The sequence below is a fragment of the Aspergillus undulatus genome (assembly GCF_047715775.1).
Source record: "Aspergillus undulatus strain CBS 261.88 unplaced genomic scaffold BDV17scaffold_68, whole genome shotgun sequence".
Classification (NCBI taxonomy): Eukaryota; Fungi; Ascomycota; class Eurotiomycetes; order Eurotiales; family Aspergillaceae; genus Aspergillus; species Aspergillus undulatus.
Window position 1 is genome coordinate 17470 of NW_027396672.1, and position 21285 is coordinate 38754.

A 21285-nucleotide genomic window follows, 5' to 3' on the forward strand; every position below is an offset into this window, starting at 1 on the left:
ATCTCCTCTTCGCACCCCTCGCACCACCCCCATTCGCCTCCGCAAAACCACCACTACCACCATGCCCCTCGCCCCCCGTCCCGACAACCAAATCAATAAGTCCCCAGCGCCCAAAATTCCCCCTTCCCCCACCAGCAAGATGGCTCTCTCTGCATCGCGCCGTCGCACTCAACAAGCTCGGAAGCACGTAGTATCCCGAGAAGGCACATGTCTCCTTAATCGAGATGAGCGCCGTGTAGACCAGGAAGGTTATCATGTGGAAGCGTAAGGAGGGAGGTGATGAATTTGAAGAGTGGCAATGGGAAGTGTAGGATGTAGCGGTGGATTGTGTATGTTAGGGCCTGGAGTGAGTGAAGAGGTGTTGGTTAGCTTGTGTCCACTTCGTTCAGGTGCTGTTGCTCATTGTGGATGATAGGGTTGGGCACTTACCTCTCGAAGAAGAAAACCCCAGAAGAGGAGCTTCGTGAGGTTCCCGGGCATAGGGATGTTGAGGGTCATCTGGACTGCAGGTTTCAATCCGGGCGTCTTGATCAGGAACCACTCAAAGACCATTTGCAGGGTGAGGCCGAGCGCGAAGTTGGCGAGGGACCATCCTGCAATCTTGAATTCCTTCACTGTAGGCTTACTGCGACTGCTTCCTGTCGGCAGTCCAGAGTCACCTCGCTCTTTGAAGGAGGAAGCTGTGCCGGGCGCAGCGATGTCGAAGATCCAGAAGAGCAGGGACGGAAGGAACTAGGACACCAGGCGCGCAAGCAAGGTGCCGAACAGTTCAATCCGCAGAACGGTATGCGACATGACGAGTGTCGTCTATGTCATGTAGAAGAATAATATGTTGATTCTCGTGCTGTAGGAAGATGCCGTGGGCAAGACGAAGAAGACCGTGAGGAAATCCATTGTGAGCCAATGCGCAAGATAGATGTAACTTAACATCTTGAATAGAGTGGCACTTGGCTTCTGCTTTTATATCTATTGGAGACATTGAGTATAAAGGATCGTATGGTTGAAAGCAAGCCGCTCTGGAAGTATCTAACAGAGAGCGAAGTGCGGTATCTAGTTGATCAACAAAGGATATATAACAACGTCACAATGCCAAAACAGGCGCCCTGGTCTTGACAAAAGGAGTGGTGACCTCAATTCCGCATTCAAAGAACAATGATTGGGTAATATGAGATCTGTTAAGCCAAACCCATGTCAATAATGAAGCTGAGGCATGCTCATTGGGACTAGAGTTGCCAAATGATCAAAGGACGATGCTGGCAATCGGAGGATTTGCCAAGAGAATGGAAGAACGAGAGAACAATAGTCACTTTGTTCTTTGTGGCTGTTGATTCTTAGGGCTAGTAAGTATACAAAGGTGTGCTAAAAATGAACAAAAGAAGGCACTCAAGGGTATCTAAGTCATACACCATACAAAAACAGCTTTTGAATCAAGTCAAACCAAGCAAGTCAGTTCCGTAAAACCTTGCCCTAAGCCGAACTTGAGGCGGGGACACCGTTCTTCTGCCCCCACGAAAAGGCCTGTCTCCGAAGGTCGGGAACAACTTGCAGGAATACCAAGTTGCTAAGCCAGCCGGTGAATGTGTCGCGGAACCATGAGTTTCTCGGGCTAGGTCCGAGGGCGGCACCCTTCATCATGTTGCCGACGAACATGGTGGTGATGAGGTATTCACCGCGCTCAATGGCTTGAATGGCAATCCGCGCAACTTCCTTGGGTGTTTGAGGTTTGTCAGCAGCCTCAAGCTGCTTGGTAAGGGCAGGTTTGATCTGCTGTTCATTGTCGAATCCAGGACTGAGAATACCCATAGGGAAGACGGTATGGATCTTGACGTCGGCGGGGGTAGCTCGAGCTCGTTCCTTGGAGGCGCGGGAGCCGTTGTAGACTTCGATTTCCTGGCTCAAGGTATCTGAGAGGGAACGCATGGCAGCCTTGGCTGGAGAGTATGGTGCATAGCCAGCGATAGGTACGAAGGCCAAGGTGGAACAAGTGAAGATGAGATGACGGCGGGGCAACGGCCTTTGGTGGCTGGGGTTGATGGGAATGAGCCACTTCTTCAAAATTGCGTGTGCTGTGTTTGCCGCGGTCCAGTAAACGGTGTCCATCTGGTCTTTGAGCGTCTGAACGGGAGTCTCGATGAAGTATCCAGGAGTACAGTATCCAGCGCAGCACCAAACAATATCTGGGGGCATGCCGTCATTCCACTCAGTGACCTCGTTCATGATACGCTCGCACTCGTCGGGTTTCGTGAGGTCAGCACTGATACGGTGGAACCTCTGCTTGTTGGCATCGGTAGCGGAGCCCTAGCAAAGCATTAACAACAATGTCGAGGGATGAAGGTTGATTGAACTTACCTTGATCGCCTCTAAGGCCTCATCGAGCTTCTGAAGTGTGCGAGCGACAATGACAACGTTGGCTCCTTTCTCGGCGAGCTGGCAGGCCACTGCCTTGCCCATACCCTCCGAGCCACCGGTGATCACCACGGTCTGCGAAGTCAACTTGTCAGCAGTACTCATGATGAAAATACGGACACCAAGCGATGACTTACGCGACCCTCCACGACGAACTGGTTATCATTTCCGAGGCCAAGCATCCTGACGAGTGTATAGAAGAATAGTACACCGAGAACAGCGGAAATCCCCAAGGCCGTGGGAGAAGAGTCGTAAAGTATAGGTGGTAACGATGGATGCATGAGGGAAGAAGAGAAGGGGAAGAGAGAGAAGAGTTAAGGGAATTGAGTCTGACTGCCTGCTGGAGGTGGTTTGGCTCGATCGTAGCTTCCGTTCGTGATACTTTTGGCGGATGGAGAAGGAGCCCGGCCCTCGACCGACAACAGCACTTGCCCGCATTTCGATGGAGCTACTGTTACCGAAAAGATACGATTATACGGTACTTCAGCCGCCCGGTCCTTGGTATTTTTGTGTTTGGCTTCGTCAATGGCGTAACGGAGCATGTGATCTTTCCCCCCTTGGGACTAGGGCTACCCGGGCGGTGAGATCTTGCCCAAAATTTTATTGCGGAGTTTATCATTTTTTCGGCGACGCTCAAACGGAGTTACCATAGCTTTATTCAGATCAGTCATGGGCAAAAAGAGAAAGGCTGGCGGTCGGCCAGCGGCCAACAAGGCCGACAAAGAAGAGCCTCATAAGTTCGACATCGAGGAAAGATTCGACGACTCCGAAGACGAGTTCCAGGCCGGCCGTGACCGGATTCTACTAGACGAAGCGCCAGACGCAAAGAGACGGCGCAAACTCGCAGAGGATGGTATGATTATCCTGAAAGGTCTTTTTATGTTGTGCGGGGCTACTAACTGATTCTGTAGAGGAAGCACTTCAATTATCGGACGAGGAGATTATGGGTTACGAGTCCCCCGACGACGAAGATCTGGAGCATGACGACGACATGGACGAAGCCGACTACGACGACGAGGAAGACGCAGATCAATTCATGTCGAAGTCCAAGAAAAAGCGAGGTGGAAGTCCGTCCGAGGATGAGGAGGGTCTCGCCGCCTGGGGCTCCTCCAAGAAAGACTTCTACAATGCCGACCAGATCGAAACAGAAGCCGACGCTCTTGAGGAGGAAGAAGAGGCGAAGCGACTGCAGCAGAAGCACTTGCAGGAGATCAACGAAGAAGATTTCGGCTTCGATGAGACGGAGTGGGCTGAGTCCGGCAAAGACGAACAGAAGGACGAGGGCGGTGCGGTGACTGAGGTCCTGCCGCAGTTGGAAATCACAGATGACATGAGCGCCGAGGAGAAACTCAAGATTCTGAAGTCAAGATACCCCGAGTTTGAGCCCTTGTCAAAAGATTTCGTTGACCTTCAGCCCACATACAACGCCCTTACAGAAGCCGTCAAAAGCGCCGGCCCTATCGTTACAGACGACGACACGGATCATGCCCCAGTAGCCGTCATCAAATTTCGCGCCCTGTCTGCTTACCTCGGTGCGATCAGCATATACTTTATGCTTTTGACATCTGCTGGCGAATCATCGGACAATCGCTCAACATTATCACCAGCACAACTACGATTACACCCAGTCATGAACTCGCTCGTCAAGTTTCGAAAGCATTGGGAAACGGTCAAGGACATCACACCGGTGGGATCTAAACCTCAAGAAGAGGTCGAAGACATCGAGAGTGAAATGGAAGTCGACGTACCCGAAATCAAGGCACCGAAGCAGGAAAAGAAGAAACTATCCAAAGCACAGCGCGCCGCAGAAGCAGCCAGGGCCGAAGCCGAGGCCAGACGTGCAAAGAAACTCCAAGAAACAGAAGCCAACCTCGCAGGTCTATCCAATCTCGTCGCAGAACCCAGTCGGAAACGCACCAGCAAGAAGACCAAGACCGTAACAAAGGACGCCGACGATTCCGATTTCGGTGACGAGGACGCTCTTACCGCCAAAGAAGCCGAAGAGAAGGCCAAGCAGAAGCGCTCTCTCCGCTTCTACACTTCTCAAATCGCCCAGAAGTCCAACAAGCGCACCGCCGCTGGCCGCGACGCTGGTGGTGATACGGATATCCCATACCGCGAGCGTTTGAAGGACCGGCAGGCTCGCCTTAACGCGGAGGCCGAGAAACGCGGTCGGTCGAAGGCCCAGGGCGCCGAGGAGCTCGGCGGCGATAGTGACGACGAAGATCGCCGCGTCGCGCACGAACTCCGCAAAGGCGACAAATCCGGCTCGGACGATGACGATTACTACGACATGGTCGCAGCCCGCACTAACAAGCGCAAGGCAGACAAGAAGGCCTTCGTAGAGGCCCAAGCCGCCGCCGCCCGTGAGGGAGGACATGTCGAGATCCAAGAAGAGATCGGCCCTGACGGGAAACGTGCCATCACGTATCAGATTGAAAAGAACAAGGGTCTTGCGCCGAAACGGAATAAGCTCAACCGCAACCCTCGTGTTAAGAAGAGGATGCGCTTCGAAGATAAGAAGAAGAAATTGGGTAGCACTCGCCAGCTCTATAAGGGTGGCGAGGGCCGCGGTGGCTACGGTGGTGAACTCACGGGTATCAAGAAGAACGTGGTCAAGAGTGTCAAACTCTAGCCGCTTGGTACTTATTTGCCTTCTTGTCACTTGGGTACATAATCTTGCTATCAGGCGTTTTGAGTAGTGTGGTTAAAAATGGGATTCATGCGTATATAGAACTCCATGACACAGCCTTTTGTCCTTCTCGATCAAACCTGGCCTCGCCCATAATGCTGTAATGCCCGCAATTATGTATGCGTGACGAGCACATCAAATAAAGAGAGTGAGAAACGTTATAAGAAGAACCATTGCCCTCAACCAACCACCTCATCAGAACTCAAAATCTCAGATGTAAACCTTGGCACCTCATCCTCATCTTCAACCTCAATCTCACCCTTACCCTCCCGAATCTCATCAAACAATTCCTCAAGCACCCTTCGAATATCCCTCCCCTCACATCCATCCGACAAATCCATACTCAAAAACCTCCTCGCCAATTCATCCTTCACCCAGTCGCATCGCATCAGTAAACTTCTCATGGACAAGCTACGAGAACGGGAAAGAGTCCGTTGGGAGGTCCATACCGCATCCTGCAACGCCTTCATCTCCCCCGCCGAAAGCATCGCGCAAGCCGCAATTAAATTCTCCCCTCGGGCTGAAAGAGACACAAGCTCGTTTGCGCGGTCGACAATCGCCTGGTTTATCCCGTTTAGTGCCGCGCAGCTGTTGGGTTGGTCAGGTAATAGTAAATCAATCAGGCCCTAGAAGAGGAGAGAACGAGAACACGACTTACATCGTGCCGAAACTCTTCGTGCTCCGGCCCAGCCGGAAACTGGAGGTATCTTAGTATAAAGTACTTAGGTTAGGAGGGTGAGTTTGAGGCGAACTTATAGAGATACGTAATCTGGTCATCAGCCTGCTGCGCATCCTCACAAACTCGAACCTCCATGTGGCCGAGCTGCAACCTAGGTCTAATTCGGAGGAATTCGTTCTCGAGAATTTCGTGGAAGTGCGTGGCTGCGATTACCTTTGGTGCGTCCTCGACGCTTAGGAGGTGCTCGAGAATCCCGCATGCTAGGCCGATGCCGTCTGTATAGTAGAAAATTACCGAGTTAGAGCTTGTGCGATCAGAGGGCGGAGGGTAAGTACCGCTTTCGCTAGTCCCTTTCCCAAATTCGTCGATGAGTAGTAGGCTGCGGCTTGTTAGGTGCTTCAGGTCGAAGGAGATCTGCTGTAGGTCGTTCATGAAGGTGCTTTGGATCTGAAGACTAATAAGACTCCTGATTTGGATGTTAGGGCTGTGGCATCAAGCCGTGCTCATACCTGTGATACACTATCTTGAGAATTTGACTTGACTAGGATCTTGTCGACGATGCCGATTTCAGCATTTTCTGCAGGGACAAAGCTGTGGATGATTAGCAGAATAGTTCCGGGCAAACATGCGATTATTACGTTTGGCATACCTCCCGGTCTGTGCCAGATATACTACCAAAGCAGCCTGGTTCCTGTTATTTAGGGCTTCAACGCGGCCATCTTGGTTTCTCACTTGTTTCATATAAACGCTTTTCCCCGAGTAATTCGGTCCTGTCAACAAGAGCATGCTTGGGTTTGATCCAGTTCGTAGGGCCTCTGGGGCGCGTTGCGAGTGGTCAGCCGCTTGACCTCCCAGTCTGCCTCCTACCAAGAAGGTGTCGTTCGGCACGTAGGAGGACACGGTCATTTCCTGTAGCATATGCCTTGAGGGAGATTAGAGTCGACCAATTCCGATTCGATGTGTGTTCTTACCTGCCTCCTTTAATTTTGATTATGTTTTCTTCTACCATCTTCGGACGGGTCAGGTTGTAGCAGGTCACGGCTTGCGCCATTGCAAGGAGGCTAGAGAGTTCAGGGCTGATTCCTCAAACTAGTATTCCAAGGCCTACCTGTCAAGCTCCCCACAAACATCGGATGCTTTTATGAGGACCTTCTCGTATTGGAGAACGCGCTGTGCCAGATCGTAGACTATCTCAATCTCTTTCTCTTCAATGTGATGGAGCAACTGTCAGCGTATTCAGCGGAAGCCGAAAAGAGAATGACAAATACCACATATAAGCCCATATATATCACCAAGTTTCTCATCCATCTCCCTCATTCTGAAATCCTTGAAATATGCTCGATTTTCAGTAACGAATATCAATTCCCATCCTTCGTTGGAGCCATTGTATGCCGCGTCCCCAGCATCGGTAAGAGGTATAGCTATATTGAAACCCAGCTGTGGAAAGTAGATAACGTTCACATCGATGTCAAAATTGGCCGGAATAGTCGTTGCGATCTCCACTGCTACCTGCTTCAGCAAACTGTTTAGACCGTCATAATTATCCTTCATTCTATCGAGTTCTCGGTCTAATCCTGGCTTGACGACGGCTCTACCTTGCTCGTCTGAGCTGTCTATATCGACCTGGGATACTTAAGCAGAGATCACATAGGAATGATACTTCGGGAGCTACTCACTATCTCCTGAATCATCCTTCCAACTTGATATAGCTGAGCTGCTTCAAGAACGCGAAGAGCCTGGGAAGCTTGTATGAATATAGAGTGAATCCGAGTGATTTGTCACAATGCTTGCCTTATTGTATAGGAGAAGGCCATGTCCGTTCGCCGTTTCCTTGAGCGCATCATGCACGTCAATCCCATAGAAGGCAAACTGCGAAGTTAGTCCAGTGCCCTTCGGAGCGACAATGAATCCCTCCGTAGACATACCGCTAACAGCGTTGCCCAAACTGTGGCCTTGAAGCCGGTCACTTTCCCACTACCCGTACTTATGCCTTTCTGGAGGTTGATCATCACGGGGCGGAGGTTCTTGATATGTTTCAAGCCCTTCACCATTTTGTTCATTGGGTTATAATTATCTGCTTTGAGATACACACTGATGAACTCATGGCGCTCACGGATAACGTCAAGCTGGACCGAGGGTCGAAGGAAGATCTGTCGTAGCCGCTGTTTTCCCTGCGGGGTGCATGCGAAGCGCTGAAACAAGCCATATACAGAGAGTCCTTCTTTAGACGAAGACGACCGCTTTCCTGATCCTTGATTCACCATGCTGGGATGAGACTCTGACTCAACGATTTGAAGCGAGTTTAGGGTTCTGGTATTGACAAACCTGGTATGTGAGTTTAGCCTTGGGAGAAACACGCAGTAATTTCCACTCACATTGTTCCGCCCAAAGTGGACATCTCAAAAGAAGTCACTTGGTAGAGACCCGTATCCGGGCCTCCAGAGACCAAGTCGGAGGACCTTCGTCGTTGTAGGTAGGTAAGGATAGCCCCAGCGCAGCCGAGTGTTACCTTGTTCTCCAGGTCGAGGGAGCTGCCCATGTGTAGATGTCTCCCTTCCTCCAATGTAAAGTCCAGATTTTCTGTGTCTAGTTGATCGGTATCAACAAGTCCGTTATGTGGTACCAGGAATCTGAAGCGTTCTTCATGCTTGGATGAAACTTCCAACGCCGCCAGTTTATTCTTCGCATTCGAATGATTGAATTCTTGGGATGGCCGTATATCCAGCTGATAGGGGAGGTAAGGTCGGGCACCTAACGCAGAGATTAACATCAGCACCGTCGAAAGTAATGAATCTGGGGCCACTCACCATTTTCTTGTTCTGACTGCTGCTCATCACGATTGAAGTGATCCACTCTGGTTGATATTAGGAGTATTGTTGGTTTGATTTGAAGGATCACTAGAAACATCAGCCATCAGAGACGCAGAACATGGTGCAACATACGAGTATCAATGATCTCTGTGTTATAGTGCCGTATGTCACCTAACAGATAGAGCTTCCTCTCCTGAGCAGAATAGTAAGAACAGCCAAGTGTTCCGGCCTCTTTCAGATCGATAGCCGCTATGACTTGATCGAAGTCATCGTTTGCGGAGGGTTCAACAGAAGCGGCATCCGCTCCATGATCGATCTGGCTGCTAGGTCGTGCTTGGCTTGGTTTCGAGGCTCGCTGGGAGCTGGTGGGCGGGAGGAATGTAGAGGAAGCACGGCTTTGAGTGGGAAACGAAGCAGTCGGTTGGCCACTCTCCGAGGCTTGAGGGCGATATGAGGTTCGTCGTCTCCTAGATGTTGAGTCCATTGACTCGAGGATAGCGCCCGAGGACAAAGTCGTCAAAAATCCTCCCTCGTGAAAAAGAAAAACTTGTGGTTCTTCGGATGAACCATGAGAGTATGCCCGAACACTACGATGGCTACGGGTCACATGGTATGGTACCTATGCTCCTTAAGGTAATTCATGTCGATAGCATTATAAGAAGTGGGTGGACTCGGAGTCACCATACTATACAGGAGATGGGGATGCTATAATACAGCTTTTATTTATACAAAGAGCCAGATATCCAACCAAAACACCAGAACCATCATCTATCGTATATCATGCAAATAAGCCACGCCCAAGAATAATTCAATCAACACCAGCAAATGTAATCAGGAAAACATAACGCTAAGCCTGCTCACTTTCACCAAGTGCTGCAACTTCAAGTCCATCCCGATTGGCATTAAGTGCAACGCGAGCTGTTTGGCCGGATGAGACCTCGCCGCGAATGATTTTGTCAGCTAACCGATTGCCGATTTCTTTCGATATCAAGCGGTTAAGCGGTCGGGCACCGAACCGGGGATCATAGCCCTTCTCGCAAAGCCAATCTTTGATCTCGTCATCAACTTGGAGGGTCATGCGTCGATCATCCAGTCTTGACTGCAGCTCCTTGATCCTGATATCAACGATATCCCTCAAAGCCTCCCGCGAAAGCCTCTTGAAGGTTATGAACTCATCAATACGGTTGAGGAACTCAGGTGGGTAGTTTTCTTGGACGACATCCAAGACAGCCTTCTTGATCTCAGGCGTAATTTCTCCGTCGCCGGAGGCTTTGAAGGAATGGATAGGATCGGCGCCGATGAGGATGTCAGCTCCGAGATTAGACGTGAGAACAATAAGGGTATTCCGGAAATCCACTTTGTGACCCTGTGCATCTGTGAGAAATCCCTCGTCCAGAACCTGAAGCAGAAGTGCAGAAATATCGCGGTGAGCTTTCTCGAACTCGTCGAATAGGAGAACAGCGTATGGCTTTCGCCTTACGGCTTCAGTGAGCTGACCAGCATCGTCATAACCAACATATCCGGCGGGAGAGCCAATCAAGCGACTGATGGTATGCTTCTCTTGGAACTCGCTCATGTCGAATCTAACAACGGCGGTTTCGGTCGAAAAGAGGAACTCGGCCATCTTCTTGCAGAGCTCGGTCTTACCGACACCGGTAGGGCCCAGGAACATGAAAGAGGCGAGAGGACGGTTTTCGCCACTGAGCCCGGCTCTCTGCATGCGGACGGCGTTTGCAACAGCAGAGAGGGCCTCATCTTGTCCACGGACAGATTTTCTGAGCGTGTCCTCCATGTGTATCAGCTTCTCGACTTCTCCGGCCATCAGCTTGCTGACCGGGATACCGGTGGTCCGGGAGACAACAGCACCAATATCATCGGGTGTAACCGAATCATGGATAAGGTTTGTCTGCGAATCGGGTTGCTCTTCGCCCTCCTTCGGTAGTTTCTCCTCCAGTGCCGGAATCCTAGAGTACCGCAGCTCTCCTGCCTTGGCGAAGTCTCCTTCTCTTTGCGCCTGCTCTAGTTCGAAACGTGCGCGTTCTAACTCTTCCTTGGTGCGTTTGAGATTCTCAATCTCGGCCTTCTCCTTCTCCCAGATCTCTGTTAATTTCCCGGCTTCTTCCTGCTTAGCTTTCAGGTCTTCTGAGAGTTTCTCGCGCCGTTCGCGGCTGCTAATGTCGGTTTCTTTGCGAAGGGATTCAAGTTCGATCTGAATGGTGGTAATATCGCGGTCCAATTCTCGAATCACATCAGGCTTTGACTCCTGTTGCAGCCGTAGGGCAGAGGCTGCTTCGTCGACAAGGTCGATAGCTTTATCGGGGAGGAACCGGTCGGTAATATACCGGTTACTGTAGGTCGCTGCCGCAACCAACGCGCCATCTGTTATACGCACACCATGATGCACTTCGTACTTGTCCTTGATGCCACGTAAAATCGAGATAGTAGAAGCGACGGATGGCTCGCCCACTTGAATAGGCTGAAATCTCCGTGCCAAGGCAACGTCTTTTTCGATCAATCGATATTCGTTCAGAGTGGTGGCACCGCAACATTGGAGTTCGCCTCGTGACAATGCCGGTTTCAACAAATTGCTCGCATCGATACTGCCTTCTGCCTTCCCTAGCCCAAGTAGTGTGTGAAGTTCGTCAATGAAGAGTATGACACCGCCTTGAGCTTCCTCAACTTCTTTGAGAACAGACTTCAATCGTTCTTCAAAGTCACCCCTGAATTTAGCTCCAGCTATGAGCGAGCCAAGATCTAAAGCGACGACACGCTTTCCCTTGATACTCTCCGGAACATCGCCTTGCACAATCCGTTGCGCTAGCCCTTCCAAGACCGCCGTTTTTCCAGTACCGGCGGCTCCGATGAGGACAGGGTTATTTTTCGTACGTCGTGACAAAACTTGAATTGTCCGATGGATCTCTGCGTCTCGTCCTATGACTGGGTCCAGTTTGCCTGCTTTGGCTTTCGCCGTGAGATCAACACCGTACTGCTCCAATGCTGCTTTCTCCGGCTCGCCGCCCAAGTTCATCCGGTGCGTCCCACCTGGTGGGTGCGGTCGTCCGCTGGCATAACTTCGAATGGGTAAACTGGTCAAAGGTGTATGTGACAGGAACGAGGGTAGCTGTGTGCGAGATAGGTGGCGTAGAGAGGTCGGTAATGATCGCAATGGTCGGTTCGAAGAGGTGAGAGTTGTTGGCGTTCGCAGCAATCGACTGCGGCTCAGCTGCAACCTTGAGGCCATTGTGATTTGCAAAATGTTGCAAGAGACGGAGTTCTAGGACAGTAGATCGCTGTCGCAATTCAGCATCGCAGTTGAGCCTATATTGGCCTTCAACAACCGGTTGCTGGAATCATGGAGAGGCTTCTCGAAGCTCCACTGCCGCGGCGAAGCTGAGTGGCGGAAGCTCACAACCAGGGAACCCGCTGGGCAGCCAAGCTCCGTCATAGTCCAGATCACGTGTATTGGGTGCCGCCAAAAATTTCACACCTGGGCCCGTCCGCAAAAATACTTCAGAACATCTTTCCCCTCCTATTCTTCTCCCTCTTTAAAACCTCTCTCTTCCCCAACTTCACACCTTCTCTTCTTCATAACCACATCATATTTCACAATGGGTTTCACCGACTTTGTTTCTGAGGCTGGCCTTACCGGTATGTCCTCTTTTGTTTCTTTTCCTCCCCTTTTCAGTCACTAATCCTTACCCCTCAGTTGCCAACACCTTCTTCCAATCTCGGAGCTACGTTGTTGGGTAAGCCACACCACCTCCAGATCTTCTTATACTGTCCTCATATTCCGATTGCTTTGTCTTCGCGAGCTTCCTTGTTTGTATGATGAAATCAAATTGGTCCGTGTTGATGAGGCGGCTTAAGACCCCGCTGCATGACTACACAACAATGCGAGAAATCGCGCTTCTGATTACTTGGATGACATTTTGTTTTTGCTCTGCCTACCCCGCAATCAGCCTACACCAACATACATGGTTCATCTGACTGACTTATATGAAGCTCTTCTCCTTCTCAGGCCGATGTTGTGACCTTCAAGGCCTTCTCCAGCGCCCCTGACGCTGAGAAGTACCCCCACGTTGCTCGTTGGTACAAGCACATTGCCTCTTACGAGGCCGAGTTCGGCAGCCTGCCTGGTGACGCCTCCAAGGAGTTCACTGCCTACGGCCCCGAGGGTGCTGAGCTCCCCACCAACCCAAAGGACAAGCCCGCTGCTGAGGATGACGACGACATGGACCTCTTCGGCTCTGACGAGGAGGAGGACCCTGAGGTCGTGAAGGAGCGTGAGGCTCGTCTCGCTGAGTACAAGAAGAAGAAGGAGGCCAAGGGCCCCAAGCCCGCCGCCAAGTCCATTGTCACCCTGGAAGTTAAGCCTTGGGGTGAGTCATCGAGTATTCGCTGTTCGTGAGTCATGCAATGCTAACATGGAATCAGATGATGAGACCAACCTCGAGGAGATGGAGGCCAACGTCCGCGCCATTGAGAAGGACGGCCTCGTCTGGGGTGCCTCCAAGTTCGTCGCTGTCGGTTTCGGTATCAAGAAGCTCCAGATCAACCTTGTTGTTGAGGACGAGAAGATCTCCGTCGACGAGCTCCAGCAGCAGATCGAGGAGGACGAGGACCACGTCCAGTCCACCGATGTCGCTGCTATGCAGAAGCTGTAAACGGAATGACCCTTAATGAAGATCAATTGAGTGATGATGACTTTGATGGTGTCAAGGAAAATATAGTGTCATGAACTTGAATGCCTAGAATTTGACCGGTGCTAATCCGGTTGTTTATGAATAAATAAACATTATACCCAACATCTATTTTTGTTATCCTTGCTGAATTCCAGTATACGTAGATACGTTACTTTGGCCTTGTCTACCTCCCAGCATTCCTATGGTTGGATATTCTTGTAGTAAGCTATCTATCATGGGCCCCGCGACAGTATATATTCGAACGACTTGAACCCATGATGAGTCTAGTGGTGCCAAACAAGGCGTACCTTAGCTGCCAACCGTCCCACCCGTATTTGGACATCGAGAGTACAGCTAGATTTCACATGACCAAGTAGAACCCCAGTTACCAGTCGTCTTTCAATAGATCAACGACAGTCGCAATTCGATCGCCAGTGATTGATGATGGCAAGAGAGTCAATATCACGTGATATACTCAGAATGGCTTAGCCCGTTATCAAGGCCCAAGCTTCATTGCGTCGGGAACTTTGGGGTTGCAATCCAACCACAGCTAGAAGGAATTTCAACAGCATCACCTTTCCGGGCTTAGGAATCCCCTACGGCTACAATTCTCGCAATGGCCTTCCTTACCCGCCTAATTACAATCTTCGGGCTCGTCCTGCTCGCTCATGCGTACGCCGGCCTTCCTAAGTCCCCATTCATCTACACTCCCCTCCCCCCAGACTCCAAGTCCAAGCACACCCATTGATGCACACATGCTTACCTTACTTTCTATGTATAGTGCCTACTCCGCCCACGAGCACACAGTTCTCACTGCATCAACCGCAACCGCCCTTCCACGAGATATAGTCGTCGAGGCTCTCGTCTCGCTAGTCATTGTCTCGACGGGGCTGGTCCTCGGCGCGGAGAAGCTGAAGCCTGTTAGCTGGAGCGAGTGGGCGAAGGAGGTTCAGTTGGAGGGGGATGAGAGGAACCCGTATGTCCGGTTGGAGGAACGGTATAGCTTTTGGGATATTAAGGTGAGTGTTTCGTCCGGTGGATTTAGTCTTTACCTTTCGGCTACTAGACCGGGGACGGAGGCTTCTGGCGTTGAGTTGACTTTGAGGACCGTTGGCTGATTGAGTGTATAGGCGAAGAGGAAGGAGTTCGCGGATTGGATGCGTCAGGTTCCGGTGAAGGGGTGAGCGGGCTGAGCTCTATGGGGGTGGTTTGCTTGGAGTTGGGCGTCGTGTGTATAGACATTTTGAAAGGAATATACTACTATCGGCCGATCGATCGGGTTGCTCATGCTTGCTTTATCTTCTTTCTCTCGCTCATCTTTCGTCTGCGAGGGCAAGAAGAGTGCGCACGCCGAGCCTTCGTTGCGATGAGATATCAAGGGCGAGAGCGACCAGCCGAATTCCTCCCTCCCTTGGGTCCTTGATAGTAAGGAACAATGCTCAACGCTGTGCAATACGTTCAGGGGGAGAAGGACATCAGCAGTTGCATCTAAGGCTTGAAGGTCGACTGGAATTTGGAACATTGCTTTCTACAATTAAGCCAACGGTCCCTGCCAACGGTCCCTGCATCTCATTCATCGACGCGACGATGGAAAGATTATTTACGAGGCGTAGTCCAGCAACCACAGAAATTAGATACGCCCAACAACCCGGGCAGATACAAGGAGAAACAGCTGTCCATTGTCCCATATCCTTCGTACGGAGCCCTCCGTCGCTTGTGATTCAGATCAATCGATTGGACAAAGATTACGTACGAAGCAAGCCACATTAGCATCCAGACAGCCAGACGAAGTCGTGGTGTTGACAGCTTCACAACCCACTCCACATCCAGTCCTCGTAATACGAGGCGAGCGAAATTGCTGCCTTCAAGCCTCCAAACCTTCTGAAATATTCAAATATCCTATAAGTGACACCCTTGCATGAGCGGGCGGATCTCAATATTCAAGGTGACACGAGCTCAGGAGGGACAGGAAGAAGAATAAGTCTAGGCCTTGACCTGGGCACCGCATTATTGCAGCTCTGGGCTAGGACTACGTAGATAGGAGTTTAGGACTGGATGTGGCCAAAGCTAGGTACCTAAGGGCTAAGGCTGCCCCTATGCGATATGCATGCTGGCTTTTGTACCTTACAGTACTTAAGGAGGGAGTCATGAGTATCTACTTCGTAGTAGGTAGAATAACTGAGTAGTGCGATGTAGATTGTACTCTAAAGTCTGTAGACCATAGGTATTCCGCCCTAAGGCCTAGGCTTAGACATGTCTCGGGATAAAGGAGGGGGTATACGTATACATGAAACATAAACATTCCATCCAGCTGGCAGCTCGGATGTTGGGAATGACAGTGACAGCCTTCCTGGAGTAGTAGTGGGCTTCGTCAGCCGTGAACACTGACCTACCTTCTGCTTTGACTGAATTGGAAAGTTGATTCCGATACCTATACATCGTTACCAGGGCTTTGAGATCGTATTCATATGACTTTGTGATTGTCGTCAGGCCTTACGCAAGAGGAATCGGTCAAGAGGCTGAACAGGTCGATCGGTGGCCCGCTGGCCAATGGTGGGGCTTCGGCTTGAGACGATGGTTAGTTCTTTAGCCTTAGCATGGAGAAGTACAGAGTACATCCATTGCAGAGTGGTCGGAGTTCTAGGATGCGAATATACTTTTTCCTGGGAGCGGCGACATCGAGGGAGAAATCAACATTATGAGTGAAGATTATTTGTCAAGAGCAAACGTGAATTATTATTGAAAGAAAGAACAATATTCAATAAGGCAGCTGGCTTGCAGAGGCGAAGTTTGCTTGACGAAGGCCAGAGTCAGACAGCATGCGACGCGAGGCCACCCAAAAATAGACACAAACAGCCCAAGCATACGCAAACCCCCTCGGCATAACCGATCAACCTCCTGCGTCCAAAGGGCGTTCACAGCCAAGGCGTTCACAGGACTCGACTTAAATGGTGAGATCGTCTGTTACGCTGCTACCTTGTGATTTTGCCATTCGCTAACTTCACTTGCGGTTGCAGGTGTTCGATCGAATCGAATTCCCACCTATTCCGGCGGCCTGGCCTGTACACTGCACAGCCAGCCTGCCAGGGCTCAGATTGTGCGTCCGCCGTCCACCACTCAGATCGACGAGCCCAGACTCATTTTCTCGCCTCAAGCAAGAGGAATTTCCGATCATGCCAGGTGCGGGTTCCGAGATTCATCCCTCCGTCGAGTAAATGTGGATTGTGGAGATTGCCACTAGGAGGGCGTTGCAGTTGACCTGCAGGCAGGGCTGATCGCTGGCTAGACAACACTGGTGCCGTGCTTGTTTTACTTTTGCAGGCCCCCGTTTACTATTTTCGGTGGCTGCATCTGTCACTTGCGCAATGGCCGGCTTACAGGAGGTGGTTATAAAAACCGCTGTCCTCCCCAGCCCGGGAGCTGTTTGGTTTCTCCATCCCCATATCATCTTGATTTGATTGTTTGTTGGCTTCGCCCATCTATATCATCTAGAACAGTCTACCAAGCACCGACCCCCAACCAACTACTACCTACCCTACCAAAATGCGTGCCTCCATCCTCCTCATTGCCTTCTCGGCTCTCGCTGCTGCCCAGCAAGCCTCTTCTGAGCCCGTGGTAAGCTTTCTCTTCCTCGCTTAGGGCACCATCGAGTATGATCTGACCGTTTCACAGGACACAGTAGCCACCACCACAGAGACAGGTGCTCTCGAGACACCCACCGACACCGTCGTTGAGTCTCCTTCCGAGACTGCTGCCGAAGAGACCTCTACCGAGACTTCTACTGAGATCGGCTCCGAGACTCCTGTCGAGTCACCCACCGAGACAGCTACCGAGACCGCCACCACCTCTCAGCCACTCATCCCTACCGGCACCCCCTCGAACCCCGTCGGCTCCTCTTCTGGCTTTACAAGCAGCCCCAGCCCGACATCTTCCAGCACCACCTCCACCTCATCCGATGACTCTACGTCCACGGAGACTCAGACCGAGACCGAGACCAACTCGGCGTCACCAACCTCCGACAGCGACGATGCTGAGGAGACTGGCGGCGATGACGGTGACAACGGCGCCGCCGCTCTCCCAGTTTCCGGCTCTTTGCTCGGTGCTGGTCTGCTCGGTGCCCTTATGGCCGGCTTAATCTAAGCGGGCGGTCTTTAATTAAGCCTGTTTGCCCGGTGATGTCAAGTTGTTTGCACATTAGTGTGGACCGCTTGAGCTGAAAGGCACTGGGTTTTGTAACGAAGAATATGGATATGCTGGGACCTCGCTCGGAGATTATTGCATTAATGCTTGAAAGCTTTTCTTTTCGAGACTGTTGATGTTTGCGTTTGCCTAAACAAAACATGACAACGGCGCATATAGATATTTAATAATAATACCATCCTTGACAAAGGAACTGAACCTCATTGATGATCCTGAACCATCAAATATGGGTTCCCGATAGCTTAGACAGATCATATTGCAACGTGCTTTGACACTTTTTTTTTGAAACTGACTCGTCTGGTTAAACCTCACTCACAGACAAGCTTGGATTGGGAAATCAATTACCTTTCCTAAAACGCGCGACGCGCAAGCCACGTGACACGACACGTCTAGTACCGCACTAGTAAAGTGTTGCCGGCCAACATCATCAAAACAACACCCGGTCGAGCAACGCCCGGAGTATTGCAATTCGATTCTCTGATCGCCGCCAATCGCTTTTTTAAGATTCGTATCTCGAGGTACACTGCCAACCTCATTGGATCGATTTGAAACCTGTGATTTTTTTGGGTCTTTGCATACCCTTCAGCGAATTGGAGCTGTATTGAATTGGGTACGCCGGATACCGAGACGACGCCGCAAGTTGGAATATACCTCACTTTATACCATACTATACCACGTCAATTGACGGCTCTTGGAAAAGCCCCAGATCAGAGACAAAACGAAATGGTGAGAACGGCTTTCTCCCATTTTCTTATTAGCGAAACTAACCGTTCGCCTCCAAAACTAGGTCTCAAAGCTGCGCCGTCTCGCAGCAGACCATGCAGCACTGCATGAAGAACTTCCCCCAAACTATCTCTTCTCGCCCGACGACACGCAATCGTCAGCCTCAGACGACATCACACAACTCATGATCCTGCTGGCTGGTCCGCAGGGAACACCATACTCTCAGGGCCTATGGCGATTACACCTGAAATTACCGGAAGACTATCCCAAGAGTCCGCCGAAGGCGACGTTCAAGACGAGGATATGGCATCCGAATGTGGAGGAGTCGAGTGGTTCTGTATGTGTGGATACGTTGAAGAGAGATTGGAAGTCGAATTTGACACTGAAGGATGTTCTGATTGTGAGTATCCTTGACTTGCTGGTCTGTCTGAACATTTTACGGAATAGGCTTTTCTGACTGTTGATTGTTGGTGTTGCGTGTAGACGATCTCCTGTCTGCTCATATACCCGAACCCGGACTCAGCGCTGAATTCGACTGCCGGTGCTTTGCTTCAAGAGAACTATGACGCTTTTGCCCGGCAAGCTAAGCTGATGACATCGATTCACGCGCCCATCCCCAGCGATTTGCGCAACCAAGCAATGGAGGCGAAGATGCGCGGCGAAGTCTCCGGTACAACAGTCCCCGAGCAGGAAGACACATCGCGCTCCCTACGCTCCCGAAAGGGCACAGGAGCGCAATCCGTAACGATGAAGAAAAGACCAACCGGCGCTCAATCCCACGATTCAGAAAACACCCGACCAAGCCATGAACCACTGGACCTCGAACATCGTCATCGTCATCAACACCAACACCAACACTCCGAATACCCCCAACCTCCTCTCCCCTCCGACGATGAAAACGAAAACGAAAACCCCACCTGCGCCTCCAAGGAAAACGACCCATCGCTTTCCCCCTCACCCGTCAAGCTCGTCCCGCCATTAAGTCCCCGTAAAAACGCTCACGGAAAACGACCCCTCTCTGTCCTGACCACGTCCATGGATATGGATCCCTTGGTTTCGTCCGCCGAGCCGGACGAGATGATGAATACATCGGATACCATGACAGCCTCGGAGCGCAACATCGCCGCCAACTCAAACTCAAACTCTACCTCACGCTCAACACCTATTCAAGACGTCCATGCCCACGCACACGCACGGGAACGAGACTCGTCGCCTCAGCGCAAATCGCCGAAGCTCTCTGTTGTTAACCGAGGCCTCACATCTAGGCATCAGTGCCGCGAAGAAAGTTCAGGTTCAGGCCCCGAGACGGAGTTGAAAATCTTCGAAGATGCCCCCTCACGTCCCACGAGCGGTAGCGGAGAGGACGATAATAGGAACCTCGACTTCGACTCGGCCTTCGTCCGCCAGAAACAAAGACAGAAACAGAAACAGCCCCTCGTCACTCTTCCCCTGTCTAGATCCCAACCGACATCCAGCTCCTCGAATACACTTCCGAAACAGGGCCCCGGATTCACAGCGGGAACCCGCAAGGCCTCGTCGAGTTCTGGGTCAAAGAAGGCGAAACCGCGGATTGGGATTCGTAGGCTGTGAAGGTAACTGGGTTGAGTCGTGGAGTGCGCATTCAGACATGGAGCATTCTGGCGTTGTGATTGTTTTTCGTTCAGGAAAAGCATTGAAATTGGGAGCATTCAATCGTCATAGCTTTGGGGCCAGCATTGTATAGTAATAATATTCGTTTGGCGCGAGTCGACACGTCTTTTTAATTTCTGTCTCGGACGCTTCCCATCTAATTCTGTTAATCTTACTGCTATTTGCGCTGTGGCCGGGTCTATAATGGAAAGGCAAAGAGGGCGAGGGCGATCAGTAGCAAGAGCAAACTGTGGCCATTTGGTGTAAAGATAGCTAACCTATGCATATATCTAAGACGGGCGTAATTTTTTCTTAACGTCCCATATTTGAATCACCTTCCACCCATAAATATTAGCCAAGTCACTGCTCTTGTCATCCCTCACATGGGATTCTCGAGCCTCGACTGAGCCTCTCCGCAGGCAACAATATACTTCAAGTATTGCTCAGGCACTTGTCCCCCAATACCATCCTGAGACTGATATTTAGAACGCATGACAAGCCATCCATGATGAGCCCCAAGCATTATAAAGCAAAAAGCAAACAAACAGTACGCTAGACTGATTAACACAGTAATAGGCAGTAAAAAGAGGATCGCTTAAGTCCGAGCCATCGTCTGACGAACCCCTAAAGTCAAGCCAAAGTGGCAAGTATCTGTACTATAAACGTGGTGACTATAAGATGCATATTATCCAACCCTCTACAGTGCGTAGGGGTTGACCGAGCGGATGGTAAGGCAACTGTGAAGCAGCGTTAGCCATGCATTCAATAATTAGTGTGCAGCGAGTAAACCAAGGCCACTTACGGAGGACTCTTGCTCAAATCGGTCTTCAGGATGATGGGCACGCGAATCATTTCAGTGACATCTTGGATGTACTCTCCGCCCTCTTCTCTGAGCTTGAAGAGGCTGAGGTACTTCTCCTTGTTGGTCAACTTGGTCTCGGGCGCATCGGCAGTGCTGGTGGCGATCTTGGGATCCGAAAGCGTGCGGTGAGGAGCCTGCGGCAGATGACCGTTACGAGTAGGCGATGGTGGCATGCTCTGAGTCGAGCGGTCGGCAGAAGTCAACGAAACACCGGCGGCCATTTCCGTGACCTCGGAGACATCGTCATCATCGTCGAAAAGAGCATCGACATCGTCAGCGGACATCGTGCCGGTCTCGGTTTGCCTCCTCAGGGCTTCCTCCCTCTCCCGGGCGCGTTCACGAGCGGCTTCAGCCTCTCTCGCGGCAGCGGCAGCCTGAGCAGCACGGGAGTTGGCGGGCTTGGGGCGTTCATCCTCGGGGATGTAGGCGGATGAGGGCACGCCCTTCTCCCAGTACAGCTCCAGGACACGTGAATCCTTGCGGAACTCGGCCTTCTTCAAGGGGAGCTGGTCGCAGTGGACACGCTTCTCAAAACCATACTCCGGAATGAGAACATCAAACGCGGATTCGTAGACGCAAAGAACAATACCCTCGCTGATAAG

At 51.1% G+C, this 21285-nt stretch overlaps 7 protein-coding genes across 7 annotated transcripts; 4 read left to right on the forward strand and 3 right to left on the reverse strand.

Moving 5' to 3' along the window:
- Positions 1-824: 824 nt before the first annotated feature.
- ksrA (3-dehydrosphinganine reductase) lies at positions 825-2872 on the reverse strand. Its single transcript, XM_073759134.1, has 3 exons — positions 2544-2872; positions 2350-2481; positions 825-2298 (listed from the first exon to the last, which is right to left on the reverse strand). Exons 1-3 carry the CDS (start codon positions 2685-2687, stop codon positions 1468-1470), a joined length of 1107 nt encoding a protein of 368 aa, XP_073611239.1. The 5' UTR covers positions 2688-2872; the 3' UTR covers positions 825-1467.
- A 152-nt stretch (positions 2873-3024) lies between these two features.
- Positions 3025-5159, forward strand: BDV17DRAFT_210585 (something about silencing 10 family protein). The gene is made up of 2 exons (XM_073755421.1): positions 3025-3259; positions 3318-5159. The coding sequence occupies exons 1-2, from the start codon at positions 3076-3078 to the stop codon at positions 5039-5041; spliced, it is 1908 nt and encodes a 635-aa protein (XP_073611240.1). The 5' UTR covers positions 3025-3075; the 3' UTR covers positions 5042-5159.
- Positions 5160-5277: 118 nt separating this feature from the next.
- Positions 5278-9229, reverse strand: BDV17DRAFT_284688 (MutS family protein MSH5; the record flags this gene model as incomplete). Its single annotated transcript, XM_073760576.1, has 18 exons — positions 5278-5466; positions 5548-5686; positions 5757-5795; positions 5851-6052; positions 6113-6224; positions 6287-6368; positions 6427-6461; positions 6510-6699; positions 6749-6838; positions 6886-6982; positions 7046-7400; positions 7454-7513; positions 7569-7646; positions 7703-8102; positions 8153-8528; positions 8585-8674; positions 8720-8907; positions 9207-9229. The coding sequence occupies 18 exons, from the start codon at positions 9227-9229 to the stop codon at positions 5278-5280; spliced, it is 2745 nt and encodes a 914-aa protein (XP_073611241.1).
- Positions 9213-12095, reverse strand: hsp78 (chaperone ATPase HSP78). The gene has a single exon (XM_073759135.1). It carries the CDS (start codon positions 11826-11828, stop codon positions 9435-9437), a length of 2394 nt encoding a protein of 797 aa, XP_073611242.1. The 5' UTR covers positions 11829-12095; the 3' UTR covers positions 9213-9434.
- A 26-nt stretch (positions 12096-12121) lies between these two features.
- Positions 12122-13401, forward strand: BDV17DRAFT_274499 (translation elongation factor 1 subunit beta). The gene is made up of 4 exons (XM_073759136.1): positions 12122-12235; positions 12294-12333; positions 12590-12966; positions 13022-13401. The coding sequence occupies exons 1-4, from the start codon at positions 12196-12198 to the stop codon at positions 13249-13251; spliced, it is 687 nt and encodes a 228-aa protein (XP_073611243.1). The 5' UTR covers positions 12122-12195; the 3' UTR covers positions 13252-13401.
- Positions 13402-13818: 417 nt separating this feature from the next.
- On the forward strand, positions 13819-14599 carry BDV17DRAFT_210726 (membrane magnesium transporter family protein). Its single transcript, XM_073755422.1, has 3 exons — positions 13819-13941; positions 14051-14288; positions 14400-14599. Exons 1-3 carry the CDS (start codon positions 13886-13888, stop codon positions 14451-14453), a joined length of 348 nt encoding a protein of 115 aa, XP_073611244.1. The 5' UTR covers positions 13819-13885; the 3' UTR covers positions 14454-14599.
- Positions 14600-17798: 3199 nt separating this feature from the next.
- Positions 17799-20201, forward strand: BDV17DRAFT_210893 (putative ubiquitin conjugating enzyme E2). The gene is made up of 3 exons (XM_073755424.1): positions 17799-18195; positions 18257-18592; positions 18676-20201. The coding sequence occupies exons 1-3, from the start codon at positions 18193-18195 to the stop codon at positions 19780-19782; spliced, it is 1446 nt and encodes a 481-aa protein (XP_073611245.1). The 5' UTR covers positions 17799-18192; the 3' UTR covers positions 19783-20201.
- The last annotated feature ends 1084 nt before the right edge of the window (positions 20202-21285 follow it).

Excerpts from the sequence above, each read along its gene's own strand:
- ksrA (XM_073759134.1), bottom strand. The coding sequence starts at position 2,687 with ATGCATCCATCGTTACCACCTATACTTTACGACTCTTCTCCCACGGCC. Across the intron at positions 2,482-2,543 it reads AGTTCGTCGTGGAGGGTCGC|ACCGTGGTGATCACCGGTGG; the intron begins GTAAGTCATCGC and ends TTGACTTCGCAG. Across the intron at positions 2,299-2,349 it reads AGGCCTTAGAGGCGATCAAG|GGCTCCGCTACCGATGCCAA; the intron begins GTAAGTTCAATC and ends ATGCTTTGCTAG.
- hsp78 (XM_073759135.1), bottom strand. The coding sequence starts at position 11,828 with ATGGCCTCAAGGTTGCAGCTGAGCCGCAGTCGATTGCTGCGAACGCCA.
- BDV17DRAFT_274499 (XM_073759136.1), top strand. The coding sequence starts at position 12,196 with ATGGGTTTCACCGACTTTGTTTCTGAGGCTGGCCTTACCG. Across the intron at positions 12,236-12,293 it reads TTCTGAGGCTGGCCTTACCG|TTGCCAACACCTTCTTCCAA; the intron begins GTATGTCCTCTT and ends CTTACCCCTCAG. Across the intron at positions 12,967-13,021 it reads CCTGGAAGTTAAGCCTTGGG|ATGATGAGACCAACCTCGAG; the intron begins GTGAGTCATCGA and ends ACATGGAATCAG.
- BDV17DRAFT_210726 (XM_073755422.1), top strand. The coding sequence starts at position 13,886 with ATGGCCTTCCTTACCCGCCTAATTACAATCTTCGGGCTCGTCCTGCTC. Across the intron at positions 13,942-14,050 it reads CTCGTCCTGCTCGCTCATGC|TGCCTACTCCGCCCACGAGC; the intron begins GTACGCCGGCCT and ends TTCTATGTATAG. Across the intron at positions 14,289-14,399 it reads ATAGCTTTTGGGATATTAAG|GCGAAGAGGAAGGAGTTCGC; the intron begins GTGAGTGTTTCG and ends TTGAGTGTATAG.
- BDV17DRAFT_210893 (XM_073755424.1), top strand. Across the intron at positions 18,593-18,675 it reads CACTGAAGGATGTTCTGATT|ACGATCTCCTGTCTGCTCAT; the intron begins GTGAGTATCCTT and ends TGTTGCGTGTAG.
- BDV17DRAFT_210585 (XM_073755421.1), top strand. The coding sequence starts at position 3,076 with ATGGGCAAAAAGAGAAAGGCTGGCGGTCGGCCAGCGGCCAACAAGGCC. Across the intron at positions 3,260-3,317 it reads GCGCAAACTCGCAGAGGATG|AGGAAGCACTTCAATTATCG; the intron begins GTATGATTATCC and ends CTGATTCTGTAG.